This window comes from Dermacentor albipictus, chromosome 2 (genome assembly GCF_038994185.2).
Source record: "Dermacentor albipictus isolate Rhodes 1998 colony chromosome 2, USDA_Dalb.pri_finalv2, whole genome shotgun sequence".
NCBI lineage: Eukaryota > Metazoa > Arthropoda > Arachnida > Ixodida > Ixodidae > Dermacentor > Dermacentor albipictus.
In genome coordinates this window covers 118,274,965-118,298,419 of record NC_091822.1, presented here as the reverse complement: position 1 = coordinate 118,298,419, position 23,455 = coordinate 118,274,965, and the positions used below count along the sequence as shown (strand labels likewise).

At 46.9% G+C, this 23,455-nt stretch overlaps 1 protein-coding gene across 1 annotated transcript in view; it reads right to left on the bottom strand.

Annotated features, from left to right (window-relative positions):
* LOC135908176 (SEC14-like protein 2) overlaps window positions 1-22,737 on the bottom strand; it is a 90,263-nt gene extending 67,526 nt beyond the window's left edge. Inside the window, exon 1 of the mRNA XM_070533905.1 lies at window positions 22,318-22,737. Within this exon, the coding sequence (XP_070390006.1) occupies window positions 22,318-22,371 (54 nt within the window). The 5' untranslated portion in view covers window positions 22,372-22,737. The remainder of the gene's footprint in view (window positions 1-22,317) is intronic.
* Between the last annotated feature and the right edge of the window lie 718 nt (window positions 22,738-23,455).

The window sequence follows — 23,455 nt, the reverse complement described above, 5'->3', positions numbered from 1 at the left end:
CTCGAGGTAGCGTGCGGAACCCCAATACACACTCGCAGCCCTCTTGCCAGTAAACGTTGAAGACGTTCCTCAGAAGTTTGCGATAAACCATGGAGAATAAGTGCCGAGTAAGCAATTTTTTTGTTTTATGAGTGCGTTATGAACTTGTAGTAGCGAAGAGAGTGATCCCCCCCACGTTGTACCTGCGAGTCGCCGAAGTACGTTTATTACTGCATTGGTCTGCTTTTCAATTGCGCGGATGTGTGAAGCCCATGTTAGCTGGCGGTCAAGAATAACTCCAAGAAATTTATGCTCTTTCACAAACATCAAAGTTTGCCCATTAAGCGCAAGTTGGAAATTAGTCAGCTGTCGTCTAGTGAAAGGAAGTATGGCTGCCTTTGCGTATGAAAGACTCATGCCTTTTTCTTTTAAAAAGGTATCGATACTATCACGAACCTCTTGCAGCGTTGTTTGAACGTCTTGTATATGAGATCCAGAGGCCCATGCGCAGATGTCTTCTGCGTACAGAGAATACTGTGGACCAGACGGGAGTTTTTGTGGCAAGGCTGCCATGACAGAGTTGAATAAAAACGAACTGAGAACACTGCCCTGCGGAACGCCCTGGGTGATGCTGTGATAATTACTCTCTCCTTCGATTGTTTCCATAAATGTTTTTCTATCTTTCATGAAATTTGATACCCATCGCAGTGTTTGACCGTGTAGGGCAAGCTCTACAATACCAGCAAGGATGTGTATGTGACTTACAATGTCGAATGCTCTTTGAATGTCTAAAAATACTACTACTGTCACATTTCCGCAGCTTCTTTCATGTTCGACGCATGTGGCAATGTCTAATACTGAACCCATTGTACAACGACTTTGTCGAAAACCGGTCATGTAGTTGGAAAACACATTTGTGTGTTCACGCCACCACTGCAGTCGACGGTCTATCATCTTCTCCATTAGTTTAGAAGAATAGCTTGTGAGACTGACGGATTGGTAGGAGTCAAGACAAAGGGGATTCTTTCCTGCCTAGTTTTAGTACTGGAATTACCCAAGCTAATTTCCATGAATTTGGAAGAACCTGTCTTATCCAGATATCATTAAAAAACTCCAAAAGAGCAATCTTCCTACTGGACCTAGGTTTTTAACATCACATACGTAGCACCATCTGGGCCTGCGGTTGTCTTCGTATGGCATGACGAAAGAGCACATTTGGTTTGGTTTGGTTTATTTTTGTTTATTGACAAAACAACGCCCAAGAGCGGTTTGTCTTGGTGCCAAGGCAAAAGGCGGTACTAAAAGCCACCTGACTAGGCCAATTCTAAACTCACAGTCAAGTTGAGGATGTTGTTACATAAAGCACGCACGAACCTTCTGTTCTGCTAGTGTTGTCGAACTTGTTAATTGTGGGCCAGTAAACGGAATTCCTGGTCTGGATATAAGTTGACAGAATTCGTCAGCAACAGACATTTCCGGAGTGCCTGGAGCTACGGCAAAGGCTCGGAAGGGGTGGCTCTGGCTAACTGGACCACTAAAAGATCGGGCAATTGACCATATTCTGGGAACTGGAGTAAAGGGAGACAACGACGCGCAGTATTCTCGCCATCTTCTCGTACCTAAGTCTTGTAACAATCTTCTTTTTATGTTTATACTATTTTACAGCATTTCACACGGCAAAGGCACCATTTTTTTTCCAGGCAGGCTTGACCAGGAGAAATATACGTGTGATCATTCTTCGATGCTTGAATCTATCCTCCTTCAAGCGGTGACCAATGTTGATTATCTTCGTTCTTACCAAACGTCTAAGCCGTATAACAGCGACTACTATAGCTGTATCGTTATTCGTCCAGTAGAATGATATCGAAAGAAAATCAGAGATAAACATTCGTCTCCTTGCAATTACGACATACCGAGTTGCCTCGCTGGCCATGCCATTGTGCGTTTGAGTTCGATCCCTGAGACGCGGAGGCAGCACTGCGATTGAGGATGACTGCGAAAACACTTGTTTGCTTAGTGTTAGGTGCGCGGTAAAAAAAAAGAAAGAAAAAAAACCTCGTCGCCAAAATTTTTCAAGACGCGTTCGCTCCAGTTTCTCGAATGACCAACCGGACGTTAAGAAAACAACACAAGAAATTACCCGCACTTCCGCGAACTAGTAACCATTGCATCTATTACCATTTCCTCGTTACGCTCCAACTCGGCCCACCTAGTAGAACTGCGAATGCCCACAGAACACAGCTGCTGAAATTCACAACTTCTTTCTAGAGCTAAGTTTAGGCGCAGGAGGTTCTTCAATATATAACTTGCTGCTTTTATTGATTCTTTAACGACGGCCCGCTCAGATTCGTGAGGTTTCTCGGGGCACTCGAGAGCTCTAGACCGACGCAACGCTTTAAACAGCGCTCGCTATCTGCGCGTCAGTACGGCAACTCGACAGTCCTGTGCGTGGAGAGCGTTGCAATGCGATATCGCCAGCGTGTTACTGACGGTGACCTGAGTGACCGCTTATCACAGGCGCAGCTGTATAGTGTCAGCCACATCTGTGCGCGAAGTGCTTGCACGTACCGCGAGAGCGTTCTCCAGCATTTCTTTTCATTTGTCCCGATTAGCGACGCTACCGAATGGACAGAAGAATTTTAACATCCACTGATTGATTTCACCCGAGAGTGGCTTTAATATTTATTATGTTTTTTTTTAAGGGGGAAGGACACGTTTCACCCCTACCTTTTCTAATGGAGAACTGTTATTGCCACAAATTAAGGCGCACCGCTTTGAAACTAGCTAAAGCGCTTCGCAATTTTTGAAGAAACGCTGTCGAATGACTTATGCGCCACCTGTGGAAAGAAAGCTTCAAAGCGATGCTGGCCACTAGGTTGGCGAAAACGGAGCAGAAATATTGCGGGAAAGGGAAACGAAAGCGGTCGAAAGACTACTAGTGGCCGGCGGCAGCCGAACCCACAACCTCTGCATTACGCCTGCGGTGCTTTTCAGATTAAGCTAGCGCACCTTTGTTTTCGTGTCCATCTTCTGGATTAAATTACACCAGCTTAAAAAAAATATAATGACAGATCTAATCTTTTTTTACCCCGTTTTGAAGCACGAGGCCAACGTGAATGTAACCATTACAGTGCCCCTCACCAGGCCAGATAGCAAATTTTGGTCATACTCTGGAAGCTGTTACATGCCCTCCATAGGGAGCCTTCTACCGCAAGAATTTTTTAAAAATTGGTTCGTTAATAGCCGAGATAGAAACATTTCAGTGCCACAAACCCACGACTTCAGGAGGCGAGCGTCACCGTCAACATAGACACTCTCTCCAGTTGCCCCCGTCTAGCCTCAGCAAGTGAAGTTCCTTCCCTGCCTTCTCCCATGCCAAAGCTAGAGGATCACATGACACTACGGCACGGGCTCCACCTTCTATTTCTTTTTCTTTTCTCGCTTTCTTTTTTTCGCTGTGCGGCGCCGTTCCGCTGACGATCCCACGGTGCCACAGTTAGAGGACAACGTGACGCTAAAGCACGGGCTCCGCCCTTTTTTTCTTCTTTTCTCTCTTGTTTTTTTCGCTACGCGGCGCCGTTCCGCTGACGATCCCACGGTCGAGTTTTAGCGCTTGCGTCGCTTCGCGAAGCGCACGATGTTGCGCGCTGTGCACGAGAACACCTGACTAGCGGCATAAGTCAAGTGCTACACGAACACCGAGGCACACACAAGCGGTTCATAGGGCATGGTCACGCGCTCGAACGCAGTAGAGAATGACGGTGTCGCTCTCTGCGCACGCGACTGCACGACACCGGAACAAGCAGACGACACGGAAGTGCTCTTTATCTATCTTGGTACGAAGTAAAACAAAGAACACGCGAACATTCGATTTGTATGTTTTATTCTTGCTCTAAAATGCAATCTGTAGCAGCAGATGAAACCCATAACTGATGTTGCCTCGAATAATTCCTGAAGTCACGTGTCACTGCGAGTGACGTCACGCAACACTGCCATGTACGTAGGCGCACTTGAGCGATGTACGTTGACTCTCCGGCTGGGATCGCGGCGCCCCCGATGTGAAGTGCGCGGGGCGTTCGGTTTGCAATTTCAGCTTTTTCCGCGGCGCGTAGCGGTGTGGTGATCGGGCGATCACCACACCGCTACGATCGATAGCGTGCATTGCACGCACTGCGCTTGCCAGTTCGAAACGGCCAGACATGTGAGGAGCCCTTTAAGAGTTCGATCAAGACAAGGTCGTCAAATGCTGGCAGCACCATCAATACTATGTATCGAAAACATAAACGGAATGCAACACTGGGCTTCATGCCGGCAACACAATATTCAAATAAGTGATTCTGCAACATTTAGTAGGATCCATGACACAAACATGGGTAATAGCATATGTTGCTGTTTCAGTTTACAGATCCACAGACGTTCTAGTGCGGTGTTGGCTAACACTTTCGCTGATGCGAAAACATCCCATTGAAACTGATCCAAGTGGACATATTGAAGTCATTAAAGCTGTAGTTTAGGCTAAATGAGCATATTGTAAACGTGTATCAACATCATGCTACGTTAAACAGCTAGACTCAATTTATTCGTCCAATACCGAATGACAGGGAGAGAAGTCGAAAGTGTCGGGAGGGTAACTAGAGCTGAGTCCTGCGCGATCGCCCTCCGATGTCCGTCGCCGTCTCTCTTATCGTAGTAGTCGGTGGTCGACTCGAACGTCGCCGTCGTCTAGCCTACTATCGCCGCTTCGGTCGGCACTTGAGAATTCCACTACGGTTACTCAACATATTCTTTTATTCTTAACATCTAAACGTCTAATATCTAACATCTTAACATCTTAACATCTAAACGTGCGCCAGCGATGAAGTCAGTTGCTTAACAAACCTTTGAGACGTTGGCGCTGGAAACCTATCCACAGTATATGCGGAATACAGCACATATTTGAGAGAGAGAGAGAGAGAGAGAGAGAGAGAGAGAGAGAGAGAGAGAGAGAGAGAGAGAGGCTTGCGTATGCTTTTGCGGCATATAGTAATGATTGAGAAATGGAGAGAAAAAGATGCAGCAGACCCAACAAGTTGGAATCTACATACAGCGAAGCTTTGTGTGAGTGCGCCACCAAGCTCGTGCTATTATAATGCATAATGTCCTACCTAGATTAAAAAAAGAAAACAAAAGCACGTTGAACTCCCAGAACCAAATTTTCTGACCCCCTATTGTGAACTTTACTTTTGTACGTCTCCGTTTTTTGTCGTTTGCCTACTTTTCTTCCACCAATCTTCCAATCGCCTCTTACTAATCTCTATTGCGGACACGTTTATTTTTCGCTGAACCCGAGGGCTTCAAGGAGGCCAGTGGTGCCTAAATCTCCCGCTAGGCAGACGTATTCACATTATAATAAAACATGCTCCATCGTTTCGCTAGCTTTACCGTAGCAAGCACACGCTTCTTCTTCCTTCTTATATTTCCCTTTATAAGTGCGTGTTCTAAGGCATCCCGATCTCGCTTCGAAAAGCAATGAGCTTCCCTTTTAATTATCATAAACTGTTTTCTTTCTTGATTTTGTTTTTTCCCTCTTAAGTAGTTACTCATGGCAGGTTTCCTTTCCATTGCTGCCACCCATGGGATTATTTCAGCCTCTCTGACATTCCGTTTGACGGTCCGCTTGACGTAAAGCTTGACGCGAAAGCGAGCGCCATCTGATGGTGCTGCAAGAAACCCAACGGCGCGCGCACCGCTGATATTGGTTGGCCTATTCGGCGAGGTTCGCAAAGAAAAGTTTTCCTTCAAAAAGAAAAGATAAGAAAGAAAACGAGGGAAGGGATTACGTATAGCAGCACGTGAGGCCTTGGGAACCGGAAATATTCTTGCGTCACAAAGTGTTGCCGGATCCTCTCGGCGCGTGCCAGCTTCCGAAGACCATTAGATACGTTCCACCCCTTACGCATGCATTTGACGAGCCGCTTGGACTGTGATACCCTCACCCCGCCCCCCCCTAGAAAAAATAAATAAATAAAAATAAGTGGGGGCCGACTCTTTTGTTGGGAGAAGTCTTTTCTCCGCCGTCCTTGCGCTTAAGTCGCCGCTAGCTTCGTCAATACACGCGACTTTCCTCCCGTGCGTGGCGCCATGCGACGCAGGATCGTGCTTCGCCCTGTGAGCGGCCCGGGACAAGCGCGGCTAATAATAAACTTGTCATGCGTACAGGGTCACAAGTGTGCACTTTCGAGAGGCAGAACGCCAACGAAATCTTCGTCTTTATCTTTCTTTTGTTGTTGCGACCGTCGCGAAAGATCGGCTCTTTTGACATATCGCGATGCTCGATACGTTACCACGCCCTTCGTCGGTAAGTGCCGGCCCTTCGGGGCTACTCACTGCGGTGGCGGAACGCTCCATCGCATCGTGCGAATACGCGGTCAAACCCTTACGCGAGCAAATTCCGTGCGCATGTGCTGAGAAATGAGCACTTACCCGTCAACATCGACGCCAGTAGAAAATGTTAACGGGCGATTTTTGGCTGACGTGAAATATTTAGCGGCGTGAAGTATTGCCTCTCGTACTGAAAATCTTTTTTCAACTTGTACTTAATTTCTACGAGTAATTCAGACCTACTAGCGATTTCCCCGTTCTTAAACAGCTTTCCCATACAATTGGGGAACAAATGGCGGATCAAGCATGCACATCTACGTCTGCCCCATTCGTAGCTATACGGAGAGCCCATGATTCTAGAAATATTTTTCTTCATGTTCATTTCTCATGTGGTGGTATTGCGAAGAGTAGCGTGTAAGCGTTATTGTTTGTCGAGTCAAGCAGTACGTACTGGAGTCAAGGAGTGGAGTCAGCACTGGAGTCAAGCAGTACGTACTGCCTTACCTCCTTGCCCAACTAGCTCAGTTTTCTGTCGTTCTAATATACTTGGTATGAGCGACTTTAGTGATAGAATGGTGTGGCAGTATAACCCGCATAAACCCCAGGCCATGTAGCATGGCATACGTACACCTAAATATATACGGAACCACACGCCGACGACAACGACAAAAATTCGCCTGGAGTGTCCATATAATTGATATCGCAATAATAAACAAAACGACACTAAAGATGACGATGTCACAACGGAGAGTTCATTCGGTGTCTAACACCCGTCCGCGCCACTCACTACACAAGCGCTCTACACGATTCGCAGCCTTTAACCTCGATGACGCAAGCGTCGCCCACGTAACAACATGAATGATAGGAGGCTCAAACAACAGTCGAGTTCAAGTTCAGTCCGTACTACAAGGAATTAGTGCGTCACTACAAAGATTGCTGTACAGCACCCTCACAAACAGTTATCTAACCTCGCGTTCACTGAAATGTCATTTGTGAAGACGTTCGACTTTTGCTAACCAGTCTTTCATTTTTTTTCAGTTTTTTTTTTACTTACAGTTGCTGACCTGAACTTGCGTTATGATGCAGCAACTGCTTCGCGGTTTCTTTTGTGAACGTATATGCGTTCGCGAAGTGTCTGTTTTGAATGCCGCTCGTCGTTTATTCTTCGCCGAGTACTTCCTTCCTCATTGTCAACCGTTAAACAGAAAAGGGTCCGACATCTCAAAAAAGAAACCACTAGTTCATAGCATACTTTAACAAAGAAAGAAAGAAAGAAAGAAAGAAAGAAAGAAAGCAAGAAAGAAAGAAAGAAAGAAAGGAAGAAAGGGTGTGTTGTTGCAATGCCGTAGCCCCCTGACTTTTGCGTCCAAAGTCTACTAATGCTTTCGCCTAAGACGAGGAGACAGATAACAGGAAAACGGCGTTATTTTCGTGTCTCGTTCTCACTCAATCCTGACCTTGACATTTTCGTGACACCCTCGTTGACTGCGGAGTGTTACGAGCTACGGGGAGGAGGAGGAGGGCCGCAAAATTGTTGTTCTCGCCTCACGACAACGACGGTTGCAGAAGAACTGAGCTTCGCGTTAGCGGGGGCTGGCGTTCACCCGAATCCGCGAAGAAAATCACCGCCATGAGACGAGACGTCGTATGCAGAAAGCATCGCTTCGAAGTTTTCGCACCGTTCGCGACACCAAGCATGAAACGAACAGGTTTTGTTTTTCTCCCGGAGCGCCTTTCAGCGGCAGACATGGACGCGGTCGAGCAAGCGGTAAACGGAATAGAACAACATACGCTCGAAGGATGTCAGCCTGCCCACCTCGCAGTTCTAATTAAAGAAGTCAAGCTTTTAATGCGCTCGTTAATGCCATAGATTAAACGCTTAAACACAACGGCGACAGTTAGGATAGTTAGCGACAACGTAGTTCCTTTCGGTGTCCTCTCTTTTTCTGATAGTAGGGGACAGAATGATATGATATGTGGCATTTTTTTTACGTTCCCCGCTGAAGTACTTTCTCAGAAAGTTGGTGCGGTCGCTGTTCTTCCAGGCCGCTAGCCACGAACAAGCGCTTTTTTGAACGCGCACCGCCACGTTATTCCAACCGCGTGGCGTACCCATCGTGCAAACAACTTGCATGTTCTATGAACGCATCGAAAAGCCACAGATGCCAACCAGTGGGTCCGAAGATATGCGCGTGCTACTGTGGGGGAAAGCTGAATGATAAGAAGAGAGGTTAGCCGAGCGAAAGGCTTGGCATGGGACTATTTGTTCGATATATGTTTGTTCAATATATATATATATATATATATATATATATATATATATATATATATATATATATATAAAGATAATTTTTGCAGGTTACATTTCACATGTAAAGAAATTGAGCGATGCTGCAAGGTAAACAGAACAAGTATTTAATTTCAACAGTTTAGACCCGTGGACCAATCTTCACCAAGGCTTACAAGAAAATTGCAGTTCGGCACTGAGAGTGAAGACAGCAGACCGGGTGCCCGGTCGTTCTCAGATACATCAAACCGAAAGGGACAGTTGTGACAGTGATTGACTTCTTTCTCGGCGCTTTGGCAGGTTTGCAGCTACCTTATTGGCAATGATGGAGGGCAAAAGGAAGGCGGAGTCCCATGTGTATATGTAGGGCGAGAAGGTCAGTGAAAAAAAAAAAAAAACGAAGATAGAGGAAGAACACAGGAGGAAGGAGACATGAGCCGGAGAACGGAAGGGAGGCGGAGTGTAGCGACAGCTAGGTTCCCGTTGACACGAGGTAAGGAGGGAGAAAAGCGCAACACTTCGCAAATTAGTAAAATTAAAAATATTAATGTATGAGTGACTGCTAGCTTTGAAACGTACGCAATGAGTTTTTCATAGAAAGTCCCCAGAAATTATGCAATTTTACAAATTTCTGTATTTATTCTGGCGTAACCGACCGAAAAATACCCAGATGCCCCATCTCCGATAATCCCATGCGAAATGTTTAGGATCCTATATGAAAACCCGTATGTTCTCGTATAACATGTTGGATTATGGGAAATGGGTGTTACGACGCATAAGGGTTTCAAGGCGAGGAGTATTCTGTGGTAACTTGACCCAATTTTGGGTACGCATGTCAGCCTGCTTGTGCCCGCCTAACCCCTTTCCCGCCAACATGGGCCACTGGGCAGTATACGGTCTAACGTGTAGGAAGTGTCGGGCTGCCGTACAGAAGAAACTGGGCTGAGAAAACCAAGCATAGGACTAACTTGGGTCACCGAGTACGCGACACTGGATATGCGACGCTCTTCAACGAACCTCTTTGACGCAAACTTTGGTCACTAGCGATGTGCCTGGCACTCTTGAAGGACAAAAGCGACTGTTTCACGGTGCTCGACTTCCCCCCGCTTTTGACCGTGAATTTAACTGGCGCAAGTTTGTTAGTTTATTCGTAGCTATACAAGAAACGTGCGAGCAGAACGCTTTCGTGCAAGTTATGGCATCAACCGGCAGCGAAGGCGCAACCCGCATAAAGTGGTCACGTGATGACAAACGACACACGTTGTCCGGGGTGCGCTCGTACATCGTGCGTTTTTCCCATGGCATTCGCGCTTCGGCGTTATTTTATCTGTTACCGTTTTCTCTTTTTGATCTTTTTCTGCGCTCTCCCTTCCGTTGCTCAGCGCATCGAATTTCGTTACGCGCAGTGCCCCTGCACTGGGCGAAACAGGAAACTCGAGCCTATAGACTTGGCCCTTTCGCCATGCATGCAGAGGCTCATTTCGCGTGGACATCTGAGAGCGGGCGATAAGCGGGCAAGGCTCTTTCCTTGGGAAACGGAGAAACCGCAGGCTCCTTCGCAATAACCAAACGCGCGCTTCTCGAGGCAAGCCTCGAGGAATCCCACACTGCATGCACGTGTGCATCTGTGACGGCGCTTTTGAAATATGGCAGGCATTTATATCTCTCCTTTTTTTTTTCTGTTCGACTGTATAAGAAGGCAGTAAAAGATTGATCTAATACGGCAGAAAAAGAGAAAAATATAGGTGAAAGCAGTCACGACTGTTATGTCAAGGAATTCATTTCGATTCGAGTTTTCTTCGAGAAAAATGTTACGCAGAGGCACATGGGCTAAACAGGGCCTTCTCTTTCCACCACTTCTACCCACCGCAGAAGCGCAGTGGCCATATATGGTGTTGCGCTATACTGAGCTGAAGGTCGTATATTCGGTCCCGGCGGCGGCGACCGCGTTCAAAAAGCTCGTGTACTTAGACGTAGGGACACGTTTCACAACAACAGGTTAATTTAAATTAAATTCTGGGGTTTTACGTGCCGAAACCACTTTCTCATTATGAGGCAAGCCGTAGTGGAGGACTCCGGAAATTTCGACCGCCTGGGGCTCTTTAACGTGCACCTAAATCTGAGTACACGGGTGTTTTTGCATTTCGCCCCCATCGAAATGCGGCCGCCGTGGCCGGGATTCGATCCCGCGACCTCGTGCTCAGCAGCCGAACATCATAGCCACTGAGCAACCACGGCGGGTTAAAACAACAGGTGGCCGAAATTATTTTGGTGTCCTCCATTAGACATCTGGACACAGACGCATCGTCCTCAGCGAAAGACCGTAACGCCAGACAAGAAAGCGACGACCTCATCGAAATGTGGGAGGCCAAGATCGTCTCCGAGCACCTTGAACAACAACAACGCCTCGTCGCCAGGGCCAAGGAGGCAGTGAAGGCCAGAGGGTTCCTGGAATGAGGAGACCTTCCATCGATAGTAGAACCGGCGCTTGCCCCGGGATACCACTTCAAAAATAAACGTTTGTTCCTCCTCCTCCTCCACTGTACGGCATGCCTCGTGATTGGATCGTGGATATGGCCACTTAAAACACCGTAATTTTTTTTAAAGTACATGTCTTTGCTTGTGGAATGTGCGGCGGCCGTTGCTTACGTCGTATATTTCACTTTCGTCGCAGTTTGTAGTAGTGACGTGTAGCGTCTTCGTCAACACAGGCGCCAGTATATATATATATATATATATATATATATATATATATATATATATATATATATATATATATATATATATATATATATATATATATATATATATTACTTCAAGAACATCGTTTATACGAGTTGCGCCGACAGAGAGAGAGAGCAAGGACAGCAAAGGCAGGGAGGTCAACCAGACGAGCACCCGCTTTGCTACCCTAAACTGGGGGTGGGGAAACGGGAATAGAAAGAGGAAAAAGGGGAGAGAGTGAGCACCGAGTGCATGAGGGAGGATGCACAGGGACACTATAAACGGTCTCTTAAGCTCATGGTTATATTGCGCTCAGTTTTACACCAACTAGCCCCCTTCATTGCTTTACTAAAGGTCTCTTAAGCCTTAAGTAGCGCTGACTTTTTGACTAAGTCTTGCAGCCCACGTAAGGTGCTTTCATTCCGTGAAAGTCGCTTTCCGTTACCGGTCTAAGCGTACTTCGACGTCACCTAGAAGACTCAAGACGCTTACGACAACCGTTTCGACATAACATCATAAAGAAAAAGAACTGAAGTTCGAGTTTGTGTATCAGTCGCAATCACGTTTTATACAATTGCGGTCTATACACACTTTTCTTTTTTTCAAGTTTCACTGTTTTCACAGGAAAGTGCTCTCACTTGATAACATGCATCGGTATTGATGCCCTTCACTGTCCCCCGATAGCAAGGTTATTTCATGTCTTGTTCTTCGTGTGGCGCTTGCACAGACGTTCTGGCAACGTGCACTCTCACTGGACCGCCCCCGTGTTGCCCATGCATCATGCTCTATGATCCTTCATGGAGTGTATCACGACAGGCTGCGCTCGATTTAATACGGCATTTTACATTGCCGATATATCTTCGTTTCCGCCTATGTTATTCGCTTGTTTATTTTTTATCTTCGCATTTCTTAGTCCGCGGGGTTCATTTCTAGGCCTGTTGGATAGCCGGCCCTTCGATGACATGTTTTGCCGTACTTGCCTCACTTAGTAAACAACAACCTTCGACATGAGAAGCTTTCGGCCAGTCACCGTTTACCCACAGTATGTGTTTACTCTAACGATTCTGGGAGTCTCTTCTACATAACGCATTTTTTCTTCCATGCACCTGCCCTACGGAAAATGCCAGATGTCAGAGTTTCAACTTCAGTGATAGCATGTCCCCCTGCCGTATTCGATCAAACTCAGCGACATTTAAGCAAAGTATACGTAGTAAGTACACAGCTTCTGTATGGAAAGCGGGCCGCGGTCGAACACGATTGATCAACCGAGACAAGCGCTTCCTTTATCGATGCAGCGAGCGGTAGCTCGCTGTCGCATTTACGAGAAAACTGACAGCAGTGTGGCCTCTTGTCCTTGTCTGCTTTGCGCGCTGTCTTCTTGCTATGCATTATGAACCAAGTAGCCAACAAGTGTTATTGTTGTATCGATTGCGGTCGTGGGGTACATGCGGACGTTCTCGCCTCGCTTTGCTCCCCTCAATGCGTCGCCCTACCTATCCGGTGGTCCACTACTGAGCAGCCGCGTGAGAGTGTAATTATATATAAAAGAAAGAGAAATAAAAGCGAAGAGTGACAGTTGTTCGCGGTGAATTGCGGACACACAGTTGTTACGCAGTCACCGGATTGCTGCAGCCGTCGGGTAAACAAGGTCGCCGGCAGCGGTCCCCTTTCTGCCTGCACGCACTACGCCCTCTCATCAAGAGAGAATACGTATTATACGCATTCTTGTGTAATTTCTTTGTTCCGAACAGCAAATAAGCCTCGCCTAGAAGAAAATTACGGTCATTTTTTTTATTCCTTTTGCCCTTGATCACTTGAGAACTTGCGCGAAGCAGTAGCCATCCAACAAGAACGCGTAAGTGGCACAGTGAAATAATGAACGGTTATGTAAAAAAAAAGGAACAGTCAGACAGGAAGAAAGACAAAATAATGGAAAGAAAAAAGGAAACTGTCTCCCTCGAATATTGCGCAAGATTTGTGAATGCGCGGCCCTTGTGTTTAATACCGCGTGGCGCTCTCGTCTGAGAGGGAACGCGTCCAGCAACATTAACGGCCGCGTTAGCAGAGCGACGTTTCAAGCACTTCCGTGATTTACCCACATGCCGCAGGAGATACAGCAAATTCACTGAACTTGCAGCGCCTCTTTGAAAGTATAGCCTCCTTGGACGAAGCAAATTCACCGACGAGTGAAAAGTGCCATAAATTGGCTTCCCTTCCATATCTACGCTATATTGTACACATTTACCGCGCGTATGCAGATCTGTCTATTTTTTTCGTGCCTTTGCTTTACCTTCCCGCTATTCTTTCCATTTTTCGTTTCCTTTTACCGTACCCCCAGTGCAGGGTAGCGAGCCGGGATCTCTTCCGGTTAACCTTCTTGCCTTTCCCGCCTCGTTTCTCTCTCTCTCTCTCTCTCCTTGCGGGCGCAGTACTGATTTTTTTTTTCGTCTTCTTTTTCTCTCATCGCTCACATCTCTTTTCCCTTCCCCAACAAACAACATCGCGAAGTGTCTGCTCTTATGCCTTACCCCTTCTGGGCGATATTCTAGATCTATCCATTTCGCGGATATCGCTTCTATATCACTTTTTATAGCTCATCGATTAACTAAGCTAGATAAGTGGATCGGACAAGTGGTTTCCTCTGCGTTATCTTGACATCGCGTATTCTTTTCCAGTGAATTGGCAGGATGCCCATCACTCGTGAGATCCGTCGCGCCAAACGCAAAGTCACACAGCAGTGAAAGTATTGCCGCGAGAGCGATCGCTTAGGTTAGCGAGACCCTGCTCCTGTCTTTCCACGGAGACACAATCACACGAAAAACGCGAAAGCGACAAGATCTTTGAAATCAGGCCACCTCACCGCATCGGCGCTCCAACGTCGAGCCGCACTCACAGCAGTTGCCCGTACTTCCAACGCCTCCTCCTTTACCACCAGTTTTTAATTATTCACGTGTTCCGCTTACGCTTATTGATTGTCGTGCCTACGTTTACGTTTCTTTTCTCGTATATTTAGCCGGTATTTTCGTCTTGCAACGACGAAAATAGACAGACGAGAGGACGCCCTTTCCTATCGCCTGTCTCTTTCTTTGTGTGCTGCATCGTTTTCTTTGTAAGAAGCACACACGAACTAGCCCAACGACTAGTTTTATTAAGATATTTTCGTGCTTGCGGTATGTGTGGGTTTATTAAATCGGATAACGGGCATCCTCCATTTTTTTTATATATCTGTGTCTAGGGATACGCTGCTCGCGTTTGGCATACTGTTCTACTCATTAACAATTAAACAACAGCCACAACGACAACTATGTGAACGCCTTTGTAAGAGATAAATAGTTTGGGAGGAGACTGAATGCAACCTTCCGAAACATAGTATGTACCGCTTACCAGGGATGTAGCCAGGGAGGGGCCCACCGGGAACGTGGCGCCACCTCGGAAATTCTGTTGTATCACGATGCCGCCTGCTCAGCTCCCGCCCCCCCCCCCCTCCCCCCCCCCCCCCCCCCCCGCCTCGCCTTCCGGAGAAAAAAAAAATACCCTTCCTGGACCACTGCAGTCTACGGTATGCTAGTTAGCATGCTTACTCTGTTACACAAGAGCGTGGCGAAACGCTTCGCTGAATCAGTGTCATCTGGCACGCAGGTGACCTTTCGGACAAATGCAGAGACAGTTGTGCACTGGCATTCTCTGTGAGCGAAAGAGAGGCTTCTACCGAAAAGCGCCGACGTCTTCGCCAGCAGTACTGACTCAGCGTGTCTAACGTGTTTGCTTCCAATTTTATACCAGCCTGACCCTCACGCTTTCCCTTTCCTGTCAAGTGTACGTGTGTTTTCATAAACAGTTCTGTAAGTAGCCGATGCCCAGCGATACCTGGAAACCTGCTTCTTCGGGAAAATGTGTACGAAGACATCCTGCTCGAGGCCAAAGGCACGCGAAGAGCCAGACGACGAGATCGACCGATTGAAAGCCTTTACACCGGCGTACGTCGCCAATGGTCGACAGCTTATTACTCGCAACCAGAAACTATATTTAGCTACGGGTCATTGCTTCCTAATTTTCCCGATTAGCTAGAAAGCTAACTCAATCTTTCCTTTTTTTTGTCGTCTCGCGAACGCGTAGGATAAAAGATACAGTGTCAAGAGGAAACTTTAGCTTTGGATCTACTGTGATCTTTTTTTTTTATTGAAGTGAATGCTAGGAGAGGTTGGCGCCTTTATGGTGGCACCGGCTACTCCTTGTCACTTGGCAAACGAAACAAATTAGCGTAAAAAGGGAGAATAGCGACACAAAATATAACACTAAGTAGAACACTGGATGAATAAAAAAAATATGCAGCCCAACAGTACATGAGTAGCAAAGTTCTGTGCATTAGTTCAGTCCACGTACGCATATATAAAGTCAGACGTTTTGAACAGCCAAAACACACAACACATGTAATACACTGCAAGTACAGAACAGAATTATACATATTGCGTAAAAGTTGCTATCACCACATCAACCAATTATGAACCACGAACAACGTTTATGTAACTCATTTAGCGTATACGGATCATCTGATACTTAATATTTCCCCAAAATGTTGGTGTCCTCTAAAAACTTTTTCAGAGCAAGAAGGGCTCTTTTTTGAAGGCCCGCTGTTGGCCATGGGCTGAGTATCTTTTTTGCAGTGAATGGTCTTCTGTCTAACACAAACAAATTAGATAGCAGTACCGTTCTTTGTGTATCGTATTTCGTGCACTCGAGAAGAAGATGATGCACATCTTCGTCTGGATGGCCACAAGAACACTGCGGACTAGAGACACGTTTTATCCTGTACAAGAAGTGTTTCGTAAATGCAGTACCAAGACGCAGCCGGAGTACCAATGTTTCAAATTTTGTGTTGTCTCTTAGAGTTTCCGGCATTGATAAGTTTATACATGGGTCTATAGAGTACAACTCCGACTTTTTAGTTTGCTGGTCAAACCAGGCAGTTTTGCTGAGGCGACAAGATATCTGTCTCCCCGTCTCAGGATCAGACGGACTTCACTACGCAATAGGGGAAGATTGGTTGTCTCTGCGTTATTGTGCGCTCGATTCGCAGCTGCATCCGCTGCAGTATTACCAGGAATATTGCAGTGCACAGGTATCCACTGAAATGCAATTACATGGTTCATTGCGCTTTCTTTTGTAAGTTCTTTGATCGTCTCATATAATAGCGAAGTGCTCAAAGAATTGCTCTGTAGTAATGTGAGAGCGGCTTGCGAATCGCTAAAGATAACCCATTTTTGCGAATGTTTTTCTGATGTTATGAAACACAAAGCACACAGGATTGCAAATAGTTCTGCCATGGTGGAAGATGTCTCCCGGGATAATTGAAATGTTTGCTCTAGCGCTAAATGTGGAACGACGAATGCTGAAGTCGAGGAATTCTTATGACACGAACCATCTGTATGAACATGGTTGTACTGGGGATATAATGAGTAAATTTGGAAGAGTGCCAGTTGCTGTGCGGCTACTATGAACATATGTCTCTCTTAGATATAATCCCGTCGACCGATAACTCTAATTTAGGGCATGTTAACATCCAGGGAGGGTAACTAACATCCACTTTGCATAATTCAAATCTCGGACAGCTCTTGAAGACACACAGGAAGAGGCCATACCACATTCGCGGTCCGACGCAGCCAGCAGACTTCAAGTGCTTACACGGGAGATCACGCTCTCTGCAATGCCTGTCTTTGCGAGTAGACGCTGGAACACATTCTGTGCAACTGTCCTGAATATAATGTTCAGAGACAGTCCATGGCGTCTGTTCTAGCGCACCTGGACAATAGACCATTGTCAGTTGCAACCATTTTCACATATCGCCGATAGAAGACATCGCAGCTGAAGGCGACGAAGGGACTACTTCGGTTTATGAAGGATACGGGCTTGGACAAGCGGCTGTGACAGTGATATCGCGTACTGCGCAAGAGTGACGGACTGTAACTGACGATGTGTTCGCTGTGCTATGTGCTCTCTCTCTCTCTCTCCTCCCATCTTTCATCTCCCCCATCCCGCTCCCATGTGTAGGGTAGCAAACCGGTTAAGCTAAACTGGTTAACCTCCCTGCCTTCCTTCTCCACTTTTTCCTTCCTTCCTTGGTAACGATGCTTTATGTTCTCGAACAACATCGTGAATTTTGCTTTAGTTTCTTTTGGTGAACGCGAGGTTTAATGGATGCTTCTCGTGTTGGGTTAAGATGTGATAAATATGTCATGTTTCAACCATTCGTGTGGCTGGGAATGGGGGGTGACGAGCTTCAGCAATTACTAAAGAACTCGAGGTAGCCTGCGGAACCCCAAGACACACCCTTGCTAGTAAACGCTGAAGACGTTCCTCAGACGTTTGCGATAAACCATGGAGAATAGGATCCGAGTAAGCATTGTTTTGTGTTACGAGTGCGTTATGAACTTGTAGTAACGAAGAGACTAACGAGAAAAGTCGTTTCGTGAGGCTTTATTGTCCTCGGCAAGATCACGCGTTCGAGCAACACCCGGTCTGACCAATTACGCTATTCACTTCTTGTAGGAATGAATCACTGCCAGAGGCTCTCGAAATCAAATTGCACGTATTGCTGATTACGGCCGGCACCTTCTGTGGCAAATTATACGGTTGTTTCTTTTTTCTTTTGAGCGTGCGACTTCTATTGATTCAGGTTTGCGTCTTGTATTACCTTGGTCTCCATTTTCCTTAACGTCGCTTTTTTTTTGTTCTTTGTCGTCTCATGTGATGGCGACAGTAGTCTTTTATGTCTTTCTTTTTCCTATAGCTCGGTGCCTTGTAGAGGTGATTTTAGTTGACATTTTTCTCGATATGCTCTTTTACCGCTTGCGAATAACACTATGCGAACGCTGTTTTGTTCACAGTTGCATAACGCGCGAACGATGGAGATTAATTAAATACTAGGGTTTTACACACGCCAAGACCACGATCTCCTTACGAGACGCGTTGCAGAGGAGGGCTATGGACTAAATTTGGCCACCGAAAGGTTCTTTATCACACAACCAATGCATGGCAGACAGTATTTTTTTCTTTATTCTTGCTTTTTTTATGCAATCCGCTACCGCCGCAATGCTGCCGCCTCCCCCCCCCCCTCCCCCTTCCCCGCGCGTGGTCGGTACCGAACCCCCTTACCTTGTGCTCAGCGGGCCACTGGGCTACCGGAGCGGGCGTTAAAAAGTATTTCTGAGCTAGCTGCATTCTCTTGCTAAAAAAGTGTGATTTAGTGCCTTAGGACGCAATTGTTTCTTCCCTGTTTTGCTGCAACTAAGTTTCTTTTGTCTAACTTACTCCTTAGCTTCCTTTGGCTATTGTCCTTCCCGTATGTTTTCCCCACGAAGGACCTTTAGGGCACCCGAATAAATATTATTCGCTGCAATTAGGAGGAGCCCGGTGCAGGCGCCGGCTCCTGAACTTCTCTGAAATGTAAAAAAAAGTACTCGCGTGAGCACTTGAAGTGCTACGCGCAAATTGAAGAAACCCGGAACGTAATTTTTTCTTGTATTTAGCCTCCCAACTTCGTTGTGAAGAATTGCCGGAAATGCGTTAAGAGAAACGGAGCTCCCAGCTTTCAGCATCAAGCACATTGAATACAAACAAACACGTATCGCTATGCCATAAAATGTATCAGCTAGTAGCGACATCCAGAGCAGGAAAAAAATTTACCTGTCGCACAACACCCTTATTCCTTCTTATTTATCGCAATGCTCTACATACCTCGAAAACAGAATGTTCGCGAGAAAGACGCCGACAGCCATTACAAGCGCGAGTGGCCGTGATGGGCTGACGCGGCAGGAAAGCGCCGCGTGCTCAAATCGAACTTTATTCCAGCTTCACTGCACTTGAAAGCAAAAAAAAAAAAAAGTTGCGGTTTCGATTCGCTCACAACGCTCCAATGTTATGAGCAGTAAGCATGTATTGAAAACCAGCGCTGAAACTTCGCCCACCACCAGCAGCAGCGCCATAACTCACAGCTTATAGCGAGCGGAGGAAGCAATTTTCGGTAGCACGTGCGGCAATTTCGCGCGACCAATTTCGCCGCTAATCTCGGAGTGCGTGCGTGAGTCCGAGACATGCTGCTCAAGGCCAAAGGCACGGAGCTGGACACACGTTTCCCAGTGTGTCCAGCTCCGGACACGACTGGGAAACGGCGTGCTGGAATTTTAGAACGCATAAGAACGCACTCGCTCCATGCAACGCCCACTATACTACCACATATTCGGCGCGTGACTGGACGCGTCGGGCTAAACCAAGAGTTGACACGGGCGCGTGTCCGTTGTCGTTCGAGATATCGCGCCACTCTCGGCCGGACGGCGGAAACGTATTTTAGTTGCCCAGTCAAACTGGCCGTATAGCGCCTCCCGGCAGGCGCTATTCTATTCTCCATTACAGTGTTTACGGTGGTATCGATTGAACTAAACGTTCGCAGATGCGAGCGAGCAATCTTTTTCCGAGAAGACAACCTTACGTCAGTGCGCTATCGGACTCTCTGGGTTCTTTCCTATCGTACGTTTCGCTTCTTATCGCTGGCTTAGCTCAAATTCCTTCATCGCTTCATCTCGGTGCCTGTTTATAGATAAGCGGCAGAGCGCGGCGTAAACCTATTCACATTACAGAACGCTCAAGAGGCCAGACAGTATTGTTTAGGCGCAAGAGTCTCTGCTGCAGCATCGGTGGACTGGCTGATCGGTAGAATCTTCGAGTGAAAGTCTTAGAGTCTGGAGTTATAAACCTCGTGGCTCACTTACTTTTTTATAATATGTAAGAGCACTCTGGGATTTCGGCGATGGACACAGGGGGACACCGAAACTATTAATTAAGAGAGCGAACCTATACCGACTATCGCTGTGAAGCGGCTGTGAGTGCCTAACGCCGTTTCGACGCACCTCACCATCTGAAATAGTACTTCCAAGGAAAGAATCATACAGCTGCCGCCAACTCATTCATTTCGGAATATGTCCTTCAAGGCGGACCGTGAGGTAGCACGAGTAAATCGATTAGAACGAAATAATTGCTTGTTATGAACTCTTTCTTTCAAGTCACGGTCGATATTACGAGCATGCGCGTATCTTCTCTACCTTTTACGTCTCACACTATTTTTGCCTTAATACGATCGACAAAAGCTAAAAAAAAAAAACATTCCTAGGCCTGTCTGAAGACGTGCTAACTTATTTGTCGCACTCCCCATTACGCACGGAAGCTGTAATCGCTCAACTCCAAAAAATTCGCTCTATTCATTTTCAGAGTAACCGCGCTCACGCCCTTGCCTTGGAATCTGCCTAATCTGTTCTTCGAGCCTCTGTTACCTCCACTACGTCAAAGCCTAACGACGCCGTTCCGCTTTCATGACTTTGAAATCAATCCGGCCAGCGCGACTTAGGAGTAACTGGGGCCTTGCCAACAACCGTGGCCAGTGTATTCGCATTGCAAATGCCGATTGGAAAAACGCCATTTCCTGCCGGTAAGAAAACCGCGCGACACGCTTGCGTGCAGTATAATGTGAGGTCACAACTGAACTCGAGCACAAGTGAATCTGTGTGACTCGAGCAGAAGGGACCTCGTCTCCTGACTGAAGACGAGGCCGTTTTCGATCTTCCGCGTCTCTGACCAAACGAGAACGTTTCGAAACACCGCGTGAGTGCCGCATACATTTGCGTCTAATTACTGCGGCGCGTTCCCTCGAAGCGACAACGAGCGGCTGAAGCAGATGTAACGCCGATGACGCCACCGGAATAACGTCGACTGCCAAGAGAATTTTGTTGGCGTACTATCGTTTCATTGCATTTGAAATGGCATCTTAACTCGCGACAAGAATGGTCAGTGCGGTTTAAGCTGAAGCGGCGGATCGGGACGAAAAGGGTCAAGTACCCTTCGTCGCCTATACGTGTCGCGTAGACTTCGGAGAGTGCGCGCCAAAATTTGGGTGCCCCCAAACGGGCCACGAAAGATGTAGTCAACGTTCGCGTTGTACCGCTTTACAACAACAGCGACGATGACTGTCCATCTCGCCTTGCGTGTTGCCGGACTCGTTGCTCAACAAAGGTACAACAAACACGAAGACAGGCAATATTAGAGCCAGCTATGCCGAGACACAGTTAAGAAGTTGAGGCTGCACCTCTCACCATGTAACACGCTCGGCCATACCAGTGACACAAAAACCTAGTAAGTCTACGAACCAAGAAAAAAGAAATCCTACATGCAAACAAGACACAAAATAAAGCTAATCAGAAGAAGCATCCCATGTGAACTCGCGTTAGCGAATAAAGGTCCAAGTGCACTGTGCGATAAAAATACTATTATAAGCGCACAAACTCATGCTATTGGTCAAGTATTCCTGAAAGCAAACACTCATTATCAGAAGAGTTTGCATGCTTCTGCAACTAAAATCAAGGAATTAGTTTTCTGTTCCCAAGGAAATCTTTTGAAAGGCTGTCAAAGCAAATTCCCGTTTTGCGAGGCATGAACAGGGCTTAAAGTCAAGGAGATTAGAAATGGTTGGGGGGAAAGAGGCGGTCCCACTTTTTCTGGTGATCAGCGAATACATACACACACCCGCGTTGTTCTACACACATTTACACACACAGACAGTCCACGTATGCGCGAGTGCGTCCCCCCGCCTCCATCCATTTCTCGAGAAAAGGAATACTTTAAAAATTAAATTTTGAAATTTTCCATGCAAGAACCGAAATATGATTACGAAGGCATGCTGTGGTGGGAGACTCCGGAATAATTTTGACAATGCCAGAGGGAGACTTTAAGCACTAATTTCGGTTACAACCGCTTCTCTACCCTGTCCGAAGGAAACGCTTACGTGGGTTATGGGCAAGAATCAAATCACTGTTCGAGCAGAGAAAGCGCACGTTCCTAAGTGAAACTGGCGGGAAAATTGTTCCTTCCGACCAGCCTCTCGCACGCGACGATCCAAAAAGAACTGAACTACAATAACTTACGCTTCGGAGTGCTGCCTCCTGTGTTGGGCTCAGGTCTCCGAGGTGGCCGCTCATTTTCTTTTTCTTTTCCCCCACCGCGTAAACAGGTACCTCCGTCAAACTTCAGTTCTGTGCGTCCGCACTCCAAAAGCACCAGGCTAGCCACGCAGCGCGAAGAGATCGCCAACTCTACCGAAACACCCACGCACCAACGATCACACCGTCGCTCGTTTCAAAGCAGCGGCAAGGGCTTGCTTGCATTCAAAGGCAAACCACCACTGTACTCGCGTTGTTCTCGAGAGCCGGGGAGTACAGTGTTGTACGCCTGGTGCAGAACGATGCGACGACACTGCCTCCGTCTGCTTTGTTCCTGCGGTCGTCTGCTCTGTTCCTCCGGTCGTCTGCTCGTCGGGCGAAGCGCCGGTGCAGAATACTTGCAGGCGTGCGACGGGTTCCCGTTTTTGTTTGCACCACAGTGGCCAGACGCACCGTGCTGCTTCCGCCGTCCTTGACGGAACAGGGTTCTCCCGCGGTCGCCGATGCGGAAGGCCAGATTGCGCTTGCTCTTACTCGCCGCATTGCGCAAACCGGCCGTGAGCTTCGAGGGACGACTTCGCCGGAGGAGATAAACTTACCTTGATCCTAGGCGAACTTGTCTTTTACTGACCTTCTTTTCTTTCTACGCTCGTACGGAACAAATTCGCTACTGAAATGCCTCGCCTGCGTCAGCGGTAGGCTGATAATGCAAAGAGGGGCTGGTATTCACGTCTACGCCGTTTGCCCGGTCTACTCAGGTGCCATTGAATGTTACTCACAGATCGGCTACGCTAAGTGTATCGTAGAGACAGCAGCAATAATAAGCGCGCTAAACGCAGATACGCAACATATGTCACCATGCGAGGCTCTCTTACGCTCGAAATTCGATAAAGCGCGCCGAGTTCGATAAATATTGTGGAATAATTGTCAAGCGTACATAACGAATGTGAATAATAAATCACCGCTAGGTATCGAATGATGACTAAGTAATCAATGCAAATCTAATGCAATTTATCTATTTATTTTACAGTTTATAAAAAGCTATCAAAGCCCAGGTGGTGAGAAATATCGCATCAACTAAAAAATAATCTAAAAGAACATACGGCAAAAAAAAAAAAATGTG